The 19,032-nt window shown below is 46.2% G+C and overlaps 1 protein-coding gene across 3 annotated transcripts in view; it reads left to right on the top strand.

Annotated features, from left to right (window-relative positions):
* The window catches only part of NTRK3 (neurotrophic receptor tyrosine kinase 3), a 297,966-nt gene that overhangs the window by 213,425 nt on the left and 65,509 nt on the right, over positions 1-19,032 (top strand). The window contains exon 13 of one of the 3 annotated variants that reach the window (XM_067555659.1): positions 17,216-17,432. The exons of the other annotated variants lie outside the window; for them this stretch is intronic. Within the exon in view, the coding sequence (XP_067411760.1) occupies positions 17,216-17,319 (104 nt within the window). The 3' untranslated portion in view covers positions 17,320-17,432. Of the gene's footprint in view, positions 1-17,215; positions 17,433-19,032 lie in introns of those variants that run through there. 3 annotated transcript variants of the gene reach the window in all.

Below are 19,032 nucleotides of genomic sequence, written 5' to 3'. Positions count from 1 at the left end.
AAAGGAGAAACGGTGGTGGTTTGTTTTAAATTAATGCATATGCATGAAGGGGCAGCTGCATTAGGATTGGGAGACCTAGTTCAGTATGGATCGAATAAGAACCCACAATCAAAACTTGAACTGAAGGGTAATAAGCCGTTAAATTTCCAGCCCAAATCGGAGCAGGAGAGGCAGGAAGTCTACCAGGAGATGACTTGTTGCTTCCATTATTTCTGCCTCAATTTTACAGATTCAGAGAGTTAGGAGATGCTCCAGAAAAGCTTCTAACACCTGGGTGCTTGTCCAAAATGAACTCCCCATCTTCTGAAATTCTCCAGTCCCATTAGGGGATGTCTTGTTCAGGATGAACTGCTCAGCCTCAATGTCCTCTCCCCGTGCACTGCTCAGGGGACACTGCTCTCAGCTGTATGCGTCAGACTTAGAGAGATGTGGGCCTGACCCAGAATCTTGTCTCCAAACGCCCTGTTGGGGGACAGTAGAATTTCACAGCTCAGGCCCATCTCTGCTCAGAAGATGTCCTCCCTGACCATACGGAAAATTTTAAACAGTTCTCCCCACTGTGATTGATGTCTGTTATTTAAACACCAACTAAAAGTCTCTGGTTCCTTACTGCTTAAAAAGGACAGCCGGTCGCACTCATTTGCAATTGGTGGCTTCAAGCAGCATATCTAAGGATTTTTTTTTCAATCATTGTAAATCATTACCTCATTTCCTGTCAGTGAGATTCCTCCATCTCTGAGCATTCTTATCTTGCCATACTTATCATCTTGTGCTATGGAAATGGGACGGTCCCTTTTTCACAGAGGCTTTAGGGGTGTTCAATGTCTAGTTTCTTAATAAACACTTTATTTTCTAACGAAACACCTGCATCAGGTCTCTTCTTTGAAGACAAAATAAAGAAAAGATCGGACTGATGCGTCCCATACTTTACTGCTTAGTTACATGTTCTGGGTACAGTTTTGGGGGTTGGGAGGGGAAGTCGCTGTTCTAGTGTGAAAAGTGCTCAGTTCTGCTTCTTGGTTCTGTTACCCATGTTGGTTGGGAGGCTGGTCTTCCCATAGAACTGTGGCTCTGCTGACTGTGCGTCTGAGTATGTAGTTATTTCCAGCCACCTATCAGCACATATTTCCAATGACCTCCCTCTCTGGGACCCAGCTGGCCAACGGGCATTTTAAGGGCTCTGAAAGATGTGCGCCATTGCCAGAGGATGGAGTTTGAGTGGTGGCTCTTAGCTCATCCTCTTATTTGGGGCTCTGAAGCTTGCCTCAGCTGTTCTTGTGATTGTCACTTAAGGGCAATTTTGAAAGTGCTCCTCATGCTCTGCTGTGGCTAGCAGGCTTTTCTTCGAGTTCCTGCTGCTCTTTGCAATCCAGGACACCAGAGCAGATGTCCCAGCAAGGCTCCTCCATCTGGAAGAGTTATCCTGTTAAGCTGACAACTGTGAATGCCATGTAGAGTGGGGATTAAGGTAACTTTGTTTTACTCAGCCTTTCCCCCATCTTTGACTAAGTGGAGAAATATCTCAGTTGCCCCAGGAGTTGAGTTGAGACTCTTTGTGGTCCATCAGGCTTGCTAAACTGGAGGGCTGGTGGGAGCTGTGCGTATGAGGCTGTGAATGGGAGCTGTCGTATACATAATGCTCTCACCACCACCACCACGTCAACTGCTCAGTGCCCATGTGTGCATATGCAAAAGGAGGGGAGGAACTCCAGCGAGATGCTGGATGGGAGATGTTTGAACTGACAGCGGTGGGATGTTGTAGGAGCTTCACTGTAATTCTCCTGAAAAAGCCAAAGGAAGTTTTGGTGGTCTCACATTGGCCTCCAATGAGCAAAATAAAGTATCATGCTCTGGCATCAGTCTGTCCCTTTAATGTCCAAACACATGCATCTCACAGATGCCATAAGCAGATTTCTGCCTGTGCTTCTAATTACAGTATTTCTGTGCCTGTTAAATGGGTGCTGGGTTTGATAGTAACAGGGTCTTGGTGAGTCCAGAGGCTGATCAAGTCATTGCTACACTGGGTGCCATATCCCAGGCTTTACCCAGAGGTGCTGGAAGCAATGCAGCCAATGGGAACTCACCCCAATCTTTTCCTTTGCCCAGTATGCCAGTAACTTTGTGACTGTTCACAGATCAGTAATGCAGCCAGCAGGACCTGATAATCAATTACTGTAGCCTGTCATTATGGCCCGCTTCTGGTCAGCCTTCAGTCCACCCACCTTGTATTTCCATGAAAGCTGATTTCTCCTTGCATATGAATTTCCATGACCTCAGTGTATTTTGGAAGCTGTGAACCCTAGATAAGCAGGCATAGTTGTGTTTTAGTGTTTGAAAGAAGGTGTGTGTTGGGGGGGGGGGGGGGAGGAGGAGGAGGAGGAATCTGCTTCTCATTGTGCTTGCTGGTGGGTTTGGGGTTGTTTGTAGCCGGTGGTTGGTCACTAATACTTGTATTAGGACTTCATGGTTACTGAGACCTGAGTAATGTGAGCTAGTGGCCAAGTGCCAGCTTCTACTGATGCTCTGCACCGCTCCTAGGCTGTCTCAGGAGCTTGTAATGCTAAGTGACAGCATGGTAGGTACTAAAAAGCAGTGCATGTTGTCTCTTCTGGGAACTAGGGTGAAGCTGACCTCTCAATCAGGACATTCTGTCCCCCAACCAGCCTTGTGATGGGAGACAAGAACACTGAATTCCTGAGCAGGGCGATTGCCCAGTTTGTTACAGTACAGCTCAACTTTTGCCTCAGGAGATGGATTGAAATTCGATTTAGCTTCTCGTTAGAATGAGTCTGGTGGTCTCTGTTTAGTTGCTGGAGGACACATGTCCACATCATAAAACCACTGCTCAGACCTACAGAGTGAGTGAGTGTGCGCACGCGCGCACACAGTACAATCCCAGGACTGGAAGAGCAAGGCTGCAGCCGGCCAAGACTGAGATGCGTGGCCAGAGCTGTGCAGAACAGGAGAGGGTGATGCAGGTCAGGACGGCGGTGCTGGAAGCTTTCACAGGCACTTGCCTGCACTGACATAGGAGGCCATTAGCATCGACCAACAGTTCTTCCCTCAGAAACCAGTAGAGCTCTTTGAAGGAAAACCCCACATCTTGCTTCCCTCCCCCACTCTGCCCCAAAGTTCTCCATCCTCCCAGCCTACTCTTTTGCCCACTGGTCAGGGACTGGGCAAGCTGCGATGCAACTCCTACCTCCTTCAGCTAACTGCAGCAGCGCGTCGTCCCTCCGTTTCGATTGGTACCCAGTGCAAGCTGCCAATCTCCCGGGTTAAGCCCTGGCATTAGCAGAGGATAAAGAGCCCTCGACAGAGCAGTAAAGCTTTAAACACAGGCTTGAAGGAGCAGAGAAAAGAGCGCGTGAGAGAAATCAATGAAGGGCGACTTCATTTTTGTTTAACGCTTTGAACTATTCCAGCTGTGTGTGGCTTATGTAATGCGCCGAGGAGTCCTTGTTACCTCGATATTTACCGACGCCTCCAGGCACTGATCAATTGACAGAGAAGTGTAACAAGCCAGAGGAAAATGAATACAGCCACTTTGAAGGGGAAATGATGGGAGGTTGGTGGACGATGTTAGTGGTAGAGGTTCTGATGTGAGAGCTGGTGAGGTGATATTTCTTCCTCCGGGGCTCTTGTGCCTTCTGAAAAACTTGGTCAATGTTCCCTCCTCCTTCCCAAGTCTCCACACAGGGGCAACACTATCTCCTGACTCAGCAGTCTCCTCTGTGGGGTCCTCCAATACCTTTCCTGGGACAACCAGTTCACATAGAATAAGTGATTTCCCCTTGCCTCCCTCTCTTGGGTGAGCATGCGCAGCCTCTGGATTGCTCCTGTGACCTGCCTGCCACAGGCAGTGCATGGCCTGATGCCACATCCCCGCCATGATGGCACAAGATTGTCTCAAGCCAACTGATTTGGGGGCTGTTGTTAAGCCTGTTGAGACAGCACTGCCTGACCCGAAGGAGACATTGGTCTTTCTCATTCAGCCCAGAACTCAGACAAAAATCAAAGAATTTGGGGGAAGAGAGGTAGATGGTGGGCACAGCCTCACTCCCTATTTTGATGTATGTGAAACACAGAAAATAGTAGTACCATGCCCAGAGTCCAAATCAACTGCATCTGTCTAACATTGCTTCTGATTTCTCTACCTTTCACTCCCCATTATTCCTAGCAAAACTACTCCAGTGACTGGCCCAGAGAGACTGAACTATGGAAAGAGCAAGGCCCACAGCCAAACCCCACCCTCTTCTCCTTTCCTCCACCCTGCAGCTGTTTGGGCTGACGCTCAAGTTCCTCGGCTTTTCCCCCTCTTGCATCTGCATCCTGAACCCCAGATGCATATTGTTTAGAGCTGCCACTCTGCATGCAAATAGACTTCTGCTACCACAATCTCTTTTGTGTTGCCATGATTATCAATAGTACATTCAACTCCCTAGAGTAACAGTCAGCTGTGTTTTCAACCATCCATGTTCTTTGTGAGCTGTACAGACAATGGTTCATATCCATCCATTATTATATAACTCTACTGGCTTTAGTGGCTTTATCCCAAGGATGGATTTGACCCCATATATGGTCATTTCGTTCTGTCAGATGCTCAGAATTTTAGGTTACCCTTCTTAGCCCGTATCTTACACAGGAATTGTTCACCATTTAATGGCAGGAAGGTCAAGACAAAGACTTTTCAGAGGTTCAGTTGTGGAGCTTCTCTGGTGCTGGGAGATTCATCTCCTGGTGATTAAATGTTTAGTTATGGATTTCACCAACTAGGACATACCACAAGAGTGGTTTTTACTCAGAGGTAAACTCATAAGTAAACTCATACTCATACTTTACTTTATGTATGCTTTTATCCAGTGGGTGATCTCTTCCTGCTCTTATTCGAATCAGTGGGTGCTCTGCTATTGAATTCACAGGGACCAGAACTCAACTGTAGGCTAGAAAGAGTAGAAGCAGAGCAGAAATCTAAAAAACCTTGTTAACTGAGTTTTTCCAAGTCACAGCTTTGTGGTTTGATTTGGTCTTTGGATTAAGACTTATTTCATTTCTTAGTTTGAAAGAACTAATTCTCTTACCTCATAAATATATGGCAGATGATTTCCTTGACAAATAAAGATGATGATCTTTCCAGCACTAAAGTAAAATGCCAAGTACAAGACAATTATTTTTGAATTTTGATATCAGTGTTGAACTAGTAGTTCTAACTGTTGACTAATCAGCAGGTGCAAATCCTGGTCGTTCTGAACAAAGCAAAGGAATTAATTACTAGAGCTGGTTAAATTATTCACTTTTGGGCTAGTCTAGTGACTCATATGTGACCTGATTCTTGTTTCTGCAAACATGTGGGCTATACATAGGGATTTGCCCCATGGTTTCAGTGGATACCTTTCAGCATATTGTACATTTTTCTAGAATTGTTTGTTTCAAATATTCGTTGTTCATGTTGTGTGATTGGTCCCATCATATTGTTTCTGATTGGATGAAGGAAAAATTTTAAACAGGAAAATAATGATAACAAATGTGAAGGTTCTGTTTAACGATTGCTACTACTGTACTGGATCAGTCACTAGCATGGTGTTTCCATACGATATATGGGGATGGATATTTCACCCCAGGGTCTGTCTGGGTAGCAGAGCCTAGCCCCACTTATGGCAAGCAGAAGGAAGCCCTGACCAATAGTTGCCTGACAGCTTGCACTTAAGGATCGTTAAGAGACAGTAACAGAGCCAGTAGCCTTAATGGCTCTAGCCCAATCTCCTGGGCAGCCCACAAACTGGTTTGAACAGGGGGAGGGGGCAGGACCGGGACCCATGTACACTTGCTAAAAAACCCAGGGGGACAAAGAGAGGGATGGGTGGTTGATATAGGGACAGTCAGAGGTGTCAGTGAGACCCAGTTTCAGTCACACTCAGACACCGGAAATTGCCAGGGTGGCTGAAGACGTTAACTCTGGCTAGGTCACCATTACAGGATGGTAATACCTTAGGTGTGATAGAGGTTGGTGCTTGTTTTAACTCATTTTTTTGTAATACTATGTTGTACCTGCTGAGTAAAAACCACTTTGTTTGAAGAGGCTGTTAGTCACTGTATCACTGGTTAAAGGTTCCCGAAAGGAAGAAAGGCAGATGCCCAAAACCCATTTGGACCTCCAGGGGGATAAGCAATTGGTACAAGGGGCATTATACACAGGTCCTAGTCTACAAGTGGGAGAATTACCAGAGTCTGTCTACCCTGAGACAGGTAAGGTAAGAGACCTGAGACCTGATATGGGTGCATTCAGAGAGACCAGAAAGTGGGCAGGGGTGCAGCTAGCCCTCTAATCATGACAGTGATGGATAACAAGGTTTTGTAACTCATTTTTGGATAGAGAATCTTTGGTGCTAAAAGTTTTGGGATTTATAAATATTTTCCTGCCTGTCTGCAAGTTGCCCACATACTCATGAGTCACAAAGAATAGGAGCCTATGAATGCTCCTGAAATCTATGCTTTTAGTAAGAACTGTGATATTTTTTTAACCTATTTGACCAGTTCTATTAAAAGCAGTCTTAGTTCTATATAAACAGATGTAAAACGAGGGCTGCCACCTGCCCTGATTTTAGTCGGATTATCCCAAAATTAATAAATTAGGATGATTAAACTCTTTGAGCAGACTAAATAGGCAATAAAGTGTTCCGCAAGATCTGGCATGTCATCCTGACATGACACATGCTAAGTGCATGGTGCTGTATTGCTATTGGTCTATGTGTGAACCGGCCTAGTCCTGAAACCTGTAGACACTCTGGCAATACTGCTAATAAATGACAACGATAACCACATGCCAATGCCATGCCAGTGTTTCAAACATCCTGACAGGTGAGTTTGTCATGCTGGGCAAACTCTTAAAGGTGGCATTTCTGCTCACAGCTTCCCATGTGGTCTTTGTGGCTGGTACTTACATTCAGTCAGAGATATTTTGGACCAAGAATGCTTTTTGGTTTTGCTGCCATCAGTTTCCAGCAATATTTTGGGATCTTTGGAACAGCTGTACGTTCACATATGCAAATGGAAGCCAATCCTGGACTGGTGCTGTGTTCTCCACAGAATGGCCTTGTGTTTCCCAGGATTCATTTCCTGATCAAATGGTGCCAAAAAGGTTTGCACATTTAAAAGTGTTCAAGCTCAGCAATGCCAGAATAACTCCAAAGATACTCATCCCCTCTCCTCCCCCCCAAGATACCGCATCTGACAGCATGCAGACATTGCAGGTGATTGAGAAAGGAGCTCTTTTAAAGATCTAGGTAAGTGTTGAATTTTCACCTTCCATGGAGCTACTGTATGTGACACATTGAGTTCAAAACTGGCTTAACTCAACCGTGAAAAGGAATTTGGTGGACCTGATCCCAGTGCATAATGGACATCTGTGAACATCAGACAGCCTCAAAAGAAATGGTCAGTCTCTGCTCAGGAAAGGGTCTGGGACTGCAGTCGCAGGACGTGCTGCGGGGATGGAAATGTGTGGGGACCCAAATCTGGAGTAGTGGGTTGAGGCTGCAGATCAGGATTAAGGTTCATTGTCAAGGCTGTGTAGCAGCTCAGGACTGGAATAGCAGAGGATGCTGCAGGTCAGGATTGAGGTACGTTGGCAGAGCTGAGTGTGGTGATTTACATCTCGCCTGGGAGTTCTGTTCCTCCTCTGTTCAAGAGAAATTTAAAATGCAAGGATCAGCCTGACTGAGCTGAGAGTCAAGATGTGAACAGGAGGTTTGGACCAGATACCCGTGGGTGAAAGTCATTGAACCTACTTCTTGCTCTGCCCTCTCTGCCTCCGATGGAGGGGCATGGTCAAGAACTTGGGAGAAAATGAAAACAACCAATGTCTAGCATTTCCCCCACTCCACATATGTGCACCGCTTTTGCACTCTCATGATACACTCCCTATATGAACCCAACAGAAACTCCACACTTATCACTGCAGAGGAGGGCAACAAGGTCTCTGCCAATGTATCTTGGATGAAAATTCCATCCCATGCAGAGGCGACACATGGGAGAGGCATATGGGTCATGTGCCATCCCCACCACAATTTGCTGCTTGGCTTGTATTGAGCATGCTCACAGGGACTGAGCATGCTCAGTAACACTGCTGAAGTCAGCTGCCCTCATTCTGTGCCCCCTTCCCCACACTACCAGCAGGCACGGCGTCATTTCTGGTCCCATGTGTAGATTCAGAGCTCATCTTAACCCTGTTAGTCTGAGAGGGACTCATTGCAGTTCTGTTCTGTTCTGTTCAGGTTCTTATACCACCACGCTCATCACCATGGTATCTGAGGCATCTTACCCAGTTTATCGTCTAAGAATCCCCTTCTGAACACCTCCAAAGGTAGAGCCGTGTAGGCATGAGTTTCCCAGACACATTACAGATTGGCATTGATAGCCGATGTAGAAGAAGTGGAAACTTCTCCTGCCAAAAAAGAGGGTCACTTTTAGGAGGCATAGGGGACCAGCAGCCTGAGATGCGCAACAGCTGGAGAACAATCACTGCCCTTCAGAGGTAGTGTGGATTAAAACCCACAGTGCAGGGAACTTCAGTACCCAGCAAGCGAGAGACAGAGGCTATATCGACACTGTAATGTCAGCTGACCTGTGTTAGGGAACTCTGCTCTTGGACGTTTACATTGTATTTTAACGCCATGTTAAAACTTTTCTAACCCATCTGAAACCTAGAGCTCTGGTATCCACATTGAAGCACGCAGATCCAAGTCAAAGTAACTGTATCCCAGAGTCCCAGGCGCCTCCCCCCCTCCAAAAACATGGTCGCTCTAGTCTTAGGACTGTGGTGCATTGTGGGAAAATGTGGCTTCCCGCCCTTCATGTTATCAGGGAGGGGCTATTAGCTGTGGGCAGACTTGCGCCCGCCCATGTCTTTGTACCAAATACACTGCATGTTACCAGGAAGCAGCTCACTTTACTAAAGGCTTGATGGGTTTGCTCACCATTGCAATCCCAGGAGGCTCTTTGATAGTATGCTTGCAGATTGGTGATCAAAAAAGAATGGATTAACACTAGGGTGACCAGATATAATGATGTTATCAGGACCGTCCCAATATTAGGGGCTTTGTCTTACATAGGCAACTATACCCCTCTCACCCCCCCTCCCCCGAAAAAGAAAGTGTCCTGATTTTTCACACTTGCTATCTAGTTGTCCTAGTTAACTGTTGACCTGAGTTGCTGTTTGCAGTGGTGTGTGTGTGCGTGGGGGGGTATGGCTTCTGCATTCAATGGAGTGCACTATGGATTGTTGGGGTAGAGGAGGAAGTTGTCCCATGGAACTGTGGGATACTCAGTGTGTGGACTAAAATCTGCCTCACTCCAATCTTTCAGTCCTCTGAAAGCGCTGAAGAGAAGCAGCCGGTGAGTGAGATCTCAGGGATGGCCCTCTCAGGCAGAATTACGGGAGTATTCAGTCTTTCTGCACCTCTTCAGGGTCCAGGCATGACATAAAGAAGAGAGGTCATAGCTTCCAAACACACCCTTGGCTGAATCCCTCTTTTGGGATGAACAAAGTAAGGAATGGGTTTTCTCTGTCTGTTGATTTTCTCCTCCTCCTCTTCTGAATGAGGGCTGACTTCCAAGGATTTGGTGCTTCACCATGTTCAGAACAGAGACACCTCGTCTGTCTCGTTCTGTCTTGGAAAGCTCGTCTTCTTAACTGGGACGGCAGATGTTCGGGGAGGTAGATGTTCATCATTCATAGTGCAGGGGGAGGGAAGGAGGGAACGTGCCCAGGCTCAGAAAGCAGTAAATATCGCTTGTCTTAGAGGTGGTGTTCCTTTCCCAGCTTAGGGGGCTGGGTGTTGAAAAGAGCATGACGTAGTAGGCTAGACTGGAAATCCTGGATTCTCTCCCCAGCTCTTCCAGTAGTTAACTGTGTAACTTGGAGGTAAGTTTCTGCTCTTGTGTTTCCTCATTTGTAATAATATGCAGGAGGTAATCATTCTCCACTTCCTCACAGCGAGAGCCTCTGCATGTTCCAGGGCAGATATTTATAAACTACTGCTATCCCATGGGAAGAGGGGGAACACTGTCCAGATCTGGCACTGGGGAGATTGCGAGGTATCCTTGAGGAGGAGTAATGTAATGACTGCTGTAATTACTCAGTGGAGATGTTCTCAGGGTGAGAGGGGTGTCGGGCTAGTCTGCTTCCTGTGCTGCTAACAGACGGAGCTGGAGTCCTTGGTGACGAGCTTTTCAGGCCTCGGGTGCAGGAAGGCAGCTCTGCCTGGCAAATAGCCTGAAATGTCAGAGGAAAAAAAGGTCAGATCTTAAGGACTCCTTCCCCCCACCCCAAAAGGAGCAGCCTGGCCCAGGCAGAGAAGAGAGGAGTCAGGAGCCACTCAGCGCCTCACCAGTCTGCTTCACAATCCTCTGAATACAGACTCTGACTTAGTTCCCTGATATTTGAAAAAAAAAATGGTCCATGAATCATTTCTAGCCCAAAAGATAAAACCAAGCATCAGAGCTAAAGAAAAGGCCGAGGATCTGCGGCAGGGAACAGTCCATTATTTATTGTACTAAATCTTGAACTGGCAACACTTTTTTTCTCTGCACTCTTAACCTTTACTTTCGAGCTCTCTCTCTTTCTAAAGATAACGCTCTCTGATGTACTGTCCTTTTTCAGTAAATAATTGTATCAAAAAAGCAGGAGCTAATCAGCTGCTCCTCTCTGTCTGTGGTGCAATCATTGGCAGCCGGCCTTAAAAAAAAGCAGCCAAAAAAACCCAACAGCATCCCCTAGGGAGCATGCGTGGCTGCAGTGCTGAAAGGGAGAGCTTAGCTGCCCTGGCTTGGGATGTGGTTGGGGAAGAGAGAAAGGAATCTCCAGAATCAGTGATCACCAGGGTGGTTTCTGGGCAGAAAAGTGTTAACATTGGAGTGTGCAATCAGAGCCCCAGTGCAAAGATTATCTGACTAAAGAGTTTTGTCTGAGGGACTTGGATGGCTCACAAGACTGGTAAAAGAGAGATGGAGGCTTTCGCTTCTGGACTGCCAGTTCCCATGTGGCCCAGGTCCATTGTGGGTGACAGCTCTTGCCATCTTGTGGTTGCTTGTGAAATGAGCCTGTGGATCTCAGCCCAGTTCTTTGTGGACAGGTGTCCAGGTCACAAAACCCACTACTATATTGTTGGAAGGCAGCAGAGGCCGGTGGGTCATGAAGAACCCAGGTTAAGGTTGGAGGGGGAGAAATTTTGTGCTACATTCGTCCGTGCTGTTCCTGTCCTGTGGACAAAATGAGGTCTTCCGTATGCAGAACTTTCTCCAGCACTTCTTACCGGCACTGAAATTCACACGAACAAAGGATGTGTCTTTTAAAGGTGACCTGAAAAAAAGGTGGTGCTTTAAGTTTCTGTTTTGTTTTGCTTCTTTATGATGTAGAGAAAGAGACTGGAAGGTGCGGGTTTTCCTTCAGAAAGTGTTTTTTGGTTTTCCCCCTCTACTTGTTCTCCCACATTGGAAATTCATGTCCTGTCAGTTCTGGAAGACTATGATGACAGGAAAGGTAATAAAATGATGCACCACAAGAGCTAAGAGAGGGAAAGCTAAGTTTAGCTAGGCTGTCTAAAACCCTTTGCTTATGATTGGATTTTGTTAACATCTATTTAATGGCAATGCCTGATTAACAGGTGGGATAAATGTTATTGTTGCTAAGACTCAACAATTCTACAATTTCAGTTGGGTTGTGAGGGCTCACAGCAACAAGCACTGCAACAGCCTGGGAAAAACAGACTTGAAATGTCAGATATTTTTAAAATTGAAAAATAACAAAAGGTTTGACATAAAAGCTTTCAGGCCGCCTTTGATCCATCACAAGGAAAAAAAAGGGGGGGTGGGGAGGTGGGGGGAGAGGTGCATATAGGACCAAATTTTCAACTTCATTTGCAGATCTCCTTTAAAAACTGTTGAATGTTGCATTTGGACTAGAATCAAAAGCAGCAGGCCCAGCTGGGTCTATTACTGAAAAGAAAAGAGAGAGGTTAAAACAGAGAATCCAGGTGAGCTCTGGAACTAGAATGGAAGAGCTGCAACTGCATTAAGTTGTCTCGCATGGACGCAGTGTTTCATAAAGCCGCATTACCTTCCCTCTCCAGGCTCCCATAGTGCTTGGCTTGTGCACAGGAGAAAGCAATCTAAGAAACACTCAATAGCCTGCTGGACTCTTTGTTTGTCACTGGACTCCCCTAGCTGGGGTCTAGGTGCCAGCGTGGTAAGGAGAACAGTTTTCCTCCTTCCACCAAGATCTTCCTGCTGATACGAAGTGCAACAATGGCAAAAGCACTGCTACAGTGAACTCAGTGAGGCAAAAGTGTGTGGATTGGTGGGAGCAAGCCATGAGTGTGCTGAGACGTAGTGCTGAATTATAGAAATGTCTGCCAAATGCGGCTGTCATTTATACCCCTGTAACCCGCTTGATTTCCCACCCACTCTGGCTGGGTTTCTCTTTGGTCTTACCCTGACTCTAGGACTTCTAGTTATGTCTACATAACAATTAAACACCTGCAGCTGGCCCATGTCCGCCTTGGGTTGCAGGACTGGATTGCAGTGTGGATGTTTGGCTTCGAGCTGGATCCTGAGCTCTGGGACCCTGTGAGAGGGGAGGGGATCCTGAGCCTGAATGTCTATACTGCAATTTTACAGCCCTGCAACCTGAGCCAGCTGACATGGGCCAGCCCCGGTGTTTGACTGCTGTGTAGACGTACCCTCAGTGTCTCCCTATGCCCTGGGTCATGTGTGAGAGGAAAGAGTATTGTCTAGTGCTTAGAGTACAAGAATGGGACTCAAGACCTGTGTTCTGTTCATGACTCTGGCACTGACTGGCTGTGTGGGATGGGCCAGGACTCTCTTTGGTGCCTTCCACATTGTTTTCTGGCCCACACTGCTCTGGACCAGATCCTAAACTGGTGTAAATCAGTGTAACTCCAGGGAATTCTGGGGAGCTATGTCAGTTTACACCTTGTGTATAACACTATGTCTCCCTCAATGCCCAGGGGGCTGGGTTGGTACCAGATGCACAACACTCCTCAGCTTCCTCTTTCAGAGAGCCAGTTTCTAGAGATTTCCTACCCAAAAATATTGCCACTGTAACAGATGACAATAAGCAAACCCTTTGGATGTGACTAGTGAAGCTAGTTGGTGGAGGGCTCCATCGGGGGTGGGGAGAGGATTGTTCAGTCCATCCATCCGGCCATGTTCCCCTTTTAGTACTGGCTCCTCTCATCTTCGGTTGGATGTGATGAGACATGATCTGGGGTAACAGCATGATTAGAGGAGCAGAGTGAATGTCAGCTCTTTGCTCCTCTCAGAAGCACCAGAAGACACATCCTCTGTGGAGTGTCCTATGGTCTCCAGCTCAGCAGGTTCCAGACCTGTTCTCTCCTCTCCTCTGAATAAAAGGCCAGAAGGAGAACAGGCAAAGGGATTCAATCCCTAACTTTAGACTTCAACAGATGTGGGCTGCAACACACCCATAACACGTCCTGAGGAAGGAGAGAGCTCTCTTTCCTGTACACTTGTCGCACAGACTGAGTATACTAGGACTTACCTTGTATAATGCTGATTTCACCTGGATACCCATTTTACATTTCCTACCTTGAAACCATTGAGTAGCATTGTTGTGCATTGTTATACAGCTGCTGTGTCCCATTCCAGAGGTGGCTGCATTTCAGTGGTAGGTAAAATGATCTTTTTGCATGTAAGTCTAGCCTGTAAAGCGCTTTGGGATCACCTGAGATGGGACGTGCTAGAGAGATGGAGATACGACACTCTGTCCCTCCTTCTGTCTGCACCTCATAGCTAAGGATCTTAAAGAGCTTTTACAAACCATAATTAATAAGCCTTGCAGTGCGCCAGGAGGGGAGGTGCTCATTTTTGAGATGGGAAACAGGTGACTTGACCCAGGATGATGTGATTTGGGTAAGGTAACACAGTGTGTCAGTGGCAGAGCTAGGAACAGAACCCAGGAGTTCCTGCTCTCAGTCACATTGTGGAAAATGCACCCTATGGAACGCTCCTGAGTTGATCGCAATTCTGGTCTGACCTGAGCCAAGACTCCTTACCATGATGAATATTAAATACTCTTTTGCGGGGTAACCTGAGCTCCCCTAACACATTTCTCTTTTGAATACTTAATCTCTCCACCTCCATCTAAAGACCTGCCATGGCACAGGGGCAATAGTCGCTTACTATCTATTGCTTATTAAGAGGTTTAACAAGCCTGGCTAATTACAGTGTACTCAAGGATTTTCTAGCTTATGAAAACTGTCCCTGGTTGTTTGTGTCAATGCTTTAATACCGTAACACTCCAATTAAATGTGTGCGGGTATGTGTGTTCGCACGGCTTAACATACAGTGAGGATTTTAGGAAGACATGGGAAGCCTTTCATATCAACCCTTGCTGCTTCAAAGAAATGTTTGTGTATTTACTCTCTCAGACATCATATGCAAATCGGATCACTCCTATAGCAGAACAATGTAACTCCTGCTAAGTAATGCTCTTTTTTGTGAGACTCCAGCAAACACAGCACTGGGGTTGGTTTGGGGTTGGTTTCTTTCAAAAATGGCTAATCTACTGAAGTTGCATAAAATGCCCCTTGGAGTGTTTCAGAATCTGTTCTCAGCCTGTTGCTGATTACTCAGACAATTTGTACCGAAATGCCTCCCCTTCTTTCCTCCTCATTCTTGATTCACTTGGCAAGGCCACGGGTCAGAGTTTGTGGCTGCCTGGTTGATTTTTTTGAGATGTGTGTCCTTGTTTGTAAAGCGCCTAGCACAATTTTTGGATGCCACATAAATAATAAATTATGGTAATGTCACAAACAGTTGATTGTAATATGAGTGCAGAAACTGGGCTGGAGAGGCAGCTGAAGGCAAAGGTAAAAGCTTCCTTCCATGCACAAACGTTTCAGCAAAAGGGAAATAATGATGGGGGGGGGGAGGTAACAACAATTTTTAAAGAAAAAACAACGAGAGTCCTGTAGCACTTTAAAGACTAACACATTTAATTTCTGTAGGCATAAGCTTTCGTGGGCTGCAACCCACTTTGTCAGATGCAAGAAATAGAAATCAGATAGGGGGTGTATATGTACATCCAAGGGTAAGGAACAACAATGGGGAGGGGAGGTGTTAGCAAAGTCCATTCGGTTATGTATATATATGTATATATATAGCCCCTATCTGATTTCTATTTCTTGCATCTGACGAAGTGGGTTGCAGCCCACGAAAGCTTATGCCTGCAGAAATTAAATGTGTTAGTCTTTAAAGTGCTACAGGAGTCTCGTTGTTTTTGCTGTGTACAGACTAACACGGCTACCCTCTGGAACTTTTCAACAATTTAAAGGAAATTCACCAGCTATGATAAATACAGTTGAAATTGAAGTGTGGCTAGGTACCAATCATTATATTCTCCTCAGGCCTGAGGAGGGTCTGCGGAAAGGGCAGCCACACAAAAACACTGGCCTTTAGGAAAGCAAACTTTAGAGGAATGCAAAATGAGTTAAAGAAAACTGGCTGGAATTCAATGCTGGCTGGGAAATCCACAGTGCGGGAGTGGGAAGTATTTAAGATACAATTGGGAAGGCTGTACTCAAAATTCATTCCAGTAAAATAAAAAGAGCTGAAAGAGCTGACAAAACCCAGTATGGCTAAGCAGAGAGATAAAGAGATCAAGAGAGGGCACTGATGAAATACGCAGTGAAACTGTGAGAGAGGAAGACTGGAGGGGGGGGGAGGGTAGTTAGCCAAACAAAGAGGCAGTGAAAAGAGGAGAAAATGGAAGAACAGGCGGAAGCAGCATGCAACACAATGCAGGAAACATTTCAAACAACAATACCCTGTTCACAAATGTAGCTGGGGGAGACAAAGAAACCTCGGGGAAATTGGTGAGGAAGAGAATTTATCTTAGGAATGAGGAGAATGGAGAGCTTATATCATCCGTGAGGGAAGGAGGACAGTGGAGACTTGGTATCAGTGATCAGGAAAGAGAAGCATTGTTAAATAGTTTTCATTTAATAAAGAGCATCCATCTTTACAGAGGATGAAGGGAGAAAAGAGCTGCCCAAACTGAGGAGCAGTTTCTCTTGGGCACTGGACAAGGGGAAAGTACTGTTTAGGCACAGAGCCAGGTCTGATAACACACACACACCTATGAATGAACACGGAAATAACTGAACCTCTCACTGACATCTTTACTGACATAGCTCATCAGATTCACCAGGAGGGGTAGGTGGCAAACATAATGCTATTATTTACAGAAGGGGTCAAGAGACAAACCAGGAGGCACTGACACCAGTGAGCTGAACATGTGTTCTGGGGAAACTCTTGGAATTCATCTTAAAGGATGTGGTGGGAGAACATCTGGAAAAGCACAGTGCTAGGAAGGCCAGACTAGCATGGGTTGAAGCACTGGGAGATCATGCTTAACTAGTCTGCAGGCACTCTCTGAGGATCTAACTGCCATGAGCGATAAGGGAAATTTAATGGATATAGCATACTTAGATTTTCAACAAGTATTTCAACAAGGGTTCCACACCGGAGATTCATGGCTGAGGTTAGGAGTCTTAGAGTAGGATTTAAAATAAGAGGCTGGATAGAAAGCTGACTTAAGAGCAAGAGACAAAAAGGAGCCATCCCTGGAAACTATTCCAGTTGAAAAGAGGTCAAAAGTGTAGTATCCCAGGGATCACTTTAAGGACCTCTGTTGTTCATAAACTGTATTAATTTTTTTCATGGTGGGTACTGCTAGCAAGTGGCCAGATTCATCCCTGTTGTAATTCCATTGACTTTATTAATGTTTCACCAGTACTGACTCTGTTGTAAGATCTCCAAGTGTGCACAGTGGCAAACTGGATACAGGACTGTGTTGCCAAAAAAGGAATACAAAACAGAAGAGGAGGTGCTGGGAGGGAGTAAGGTACTTCTTGGACTCCATCTGAATGCTGTGTGCAGCTCTGGAAATACTGTCATACAGGAAGGAGATTTTTGTCTCAGGCTGCTGTAGTGTGGGCAAGAGAGAGGATACCAGATCAGAAGAAAGGATGAGTGAAGCAATTCAGATAACCTGAGTCTCTCTGCCCCACTGAACCTCTTTCCAGGGGGGAAAAAAAAACATGACTTGAGGGTTTGTACAGCTTTTCCCCACATTATTTTTCATTTTTCTCTGCTGCTTTCTTGGTACTTCCAGCCTGTCCAGAAGCAAAACAAGCAGGAATTCCCAGAAAGATTGCCAGAAGTCTTGTTTGCAGGAGAATTGCAGCCCAACACTGTAGACTCAAGAAGTCCGGGTGAGGATCTGAATTGTGGGTGCTAATTCACACCTGAACACTGCATCTTTTGAAGTTTGTCCATTACCACTTAGAAGAATCGATGCTGTGAGGAAAGGTTAAGGGACTGGGTTTCTACTCTGATTAATAAATAAGAGATATCAAAGTGGTCTTTAGAATAGGAGTTAAAATTAGGGTCAGTGACTTATATTGTGGTGATGATCATGGTGCCCACTTGTAGTCTAAATAAGAGGGAGTACTAAAGATGAATAACAAATAAATAGGTAGACTAGGGAAAGGAGGGAAAGGGTCCCAACAAGTTCACATGCTTCCTTAACTAATTCTGCATGGATAGCAGTAGATGGATGAGCACCCACATTTCTAAGACGGAACTTGTTGAGGTTCACCTGTCACTAATCCAAAGGGCATGTTTTTGCCAAGGGGAGCATGGTGATTTTGGCAAGGGGGTAGCATGACGCAGCTTATGCTGAGTTCACCAGTGGAAAGGGCCATATTCACCCCCGGATCCAGCTATAGCAGAATGTGGCATCTTTATGTACAAAATAGAGTATGAACAGGGGACCGAACAGTCCCTGGCCTATCTCCATGGACAGCCTTTTGCTCTCCCAGCAGCTCCTGCTGCAGTCACAGTCCCTGTGAGGACAGGACACATCATCTGTGAGGGTGGGCTGGCTTCTCTGAGCTTGCAGCATCACAGTATGGGGTCAAAACACCAGTATATGCACCTCTCTCTTCCCCAGCCTTGAACTGGTCTTGGAAATGGAGGGGGTGGGGGGAAGAGGACTCAGGCTACTCCCAAATCCACATGGCTAAATGAGAAGCAGCTGCTAGCCCCATCAGATCAGCTCATTCCTCCGTACAGACCTCCCCTCCCCCTATTCCTCCCAATAAAATGTGCAGCCTAATAAGTACTGTCCCCGAAATAGCCAAACCACGGCAATTTTAGACCATGGTGCCGCAGAGGCAGGAGGAGGTTTCTCAAGTTACTCCTCCTTTGGGGGCTTCCTCCAGCAGGAGGCGTTGCGCGGATGAAAGGGATTGGGGTGTGGTCGGCCCAAGTAGGGAGGAAGCCAAGGAAACCTCAGACAGCGAGAAAGGAGGAGACAGGCCCTGTTCAGGGCATAAGAAAAACAAGAGTCCGAAAGAACACCTCATCAAGCCTCAGACTAGAGTATGCCTCCTGTGTCAACTGCTTGAGAGCAGGGATAAGGGGGGGGACGGGGGACGGAAGAAAAGGGGAGAGATGGAAATTGGGCAAATTAGAGAGAGAGAGAGAGAGACATTCTAATGAAATCATAACATGAGCCTGAGATCTGTCTTTCAGCACCTCATGTTTTCACTCCACATGGTTTCATTGATGGAATTTTCTCGTTTCGTGAGCTGGGCTGGGTTCGTTGCACTTTAACGACAGCCAGAGCAAGCCCTTTGTAGCGAAATGGCAAAGGAGACAGGTACCCTGAAGCCCCCCGGAGCCCGTAGTGAAAGACACTAGGTTCGGTTGAGACTTGTATGGCTCACTGTGGTCACTACTCATGAGGACAAGGATCAGGGGCATCTCTGAACTATGTGGAACGCTCTCTGGAAAACTCAGAAGAACAAGCTGTCTCTCACCGCATTGCCACTACTTCCTGCTTCAGGTCAGGCCAGGAATTCTGTGAGAACAGGTTTCTCTCATGGCCTTTTGGCACTTCTGCCTGAGGGACGAACCAGGAAGAGT

The sequence above is a fragment of the Emydura macquarii genome, unplaced genomic scaffold, assembly GCF_026122565.2.
Source record: "Emydura macquarii macquarii isolate MOO-44397 ecotype Brisbane River unplaced genomic scaffold, CSIRO-AGI_Emac_v2 contig_1644, whole genome shotgun sequence".
In the NCBI taxonomy this organism is placed as follows: domain Eukaryota; kingdom Metazoa; phylum Chordata; order Testudines; family Chelidae; genus Emydura; species Emydura macquarii.
Note: the sequence above shows the minus strand (reverse complement) of the source record. Positions and strands in the feature narration are given on the sequence as shown.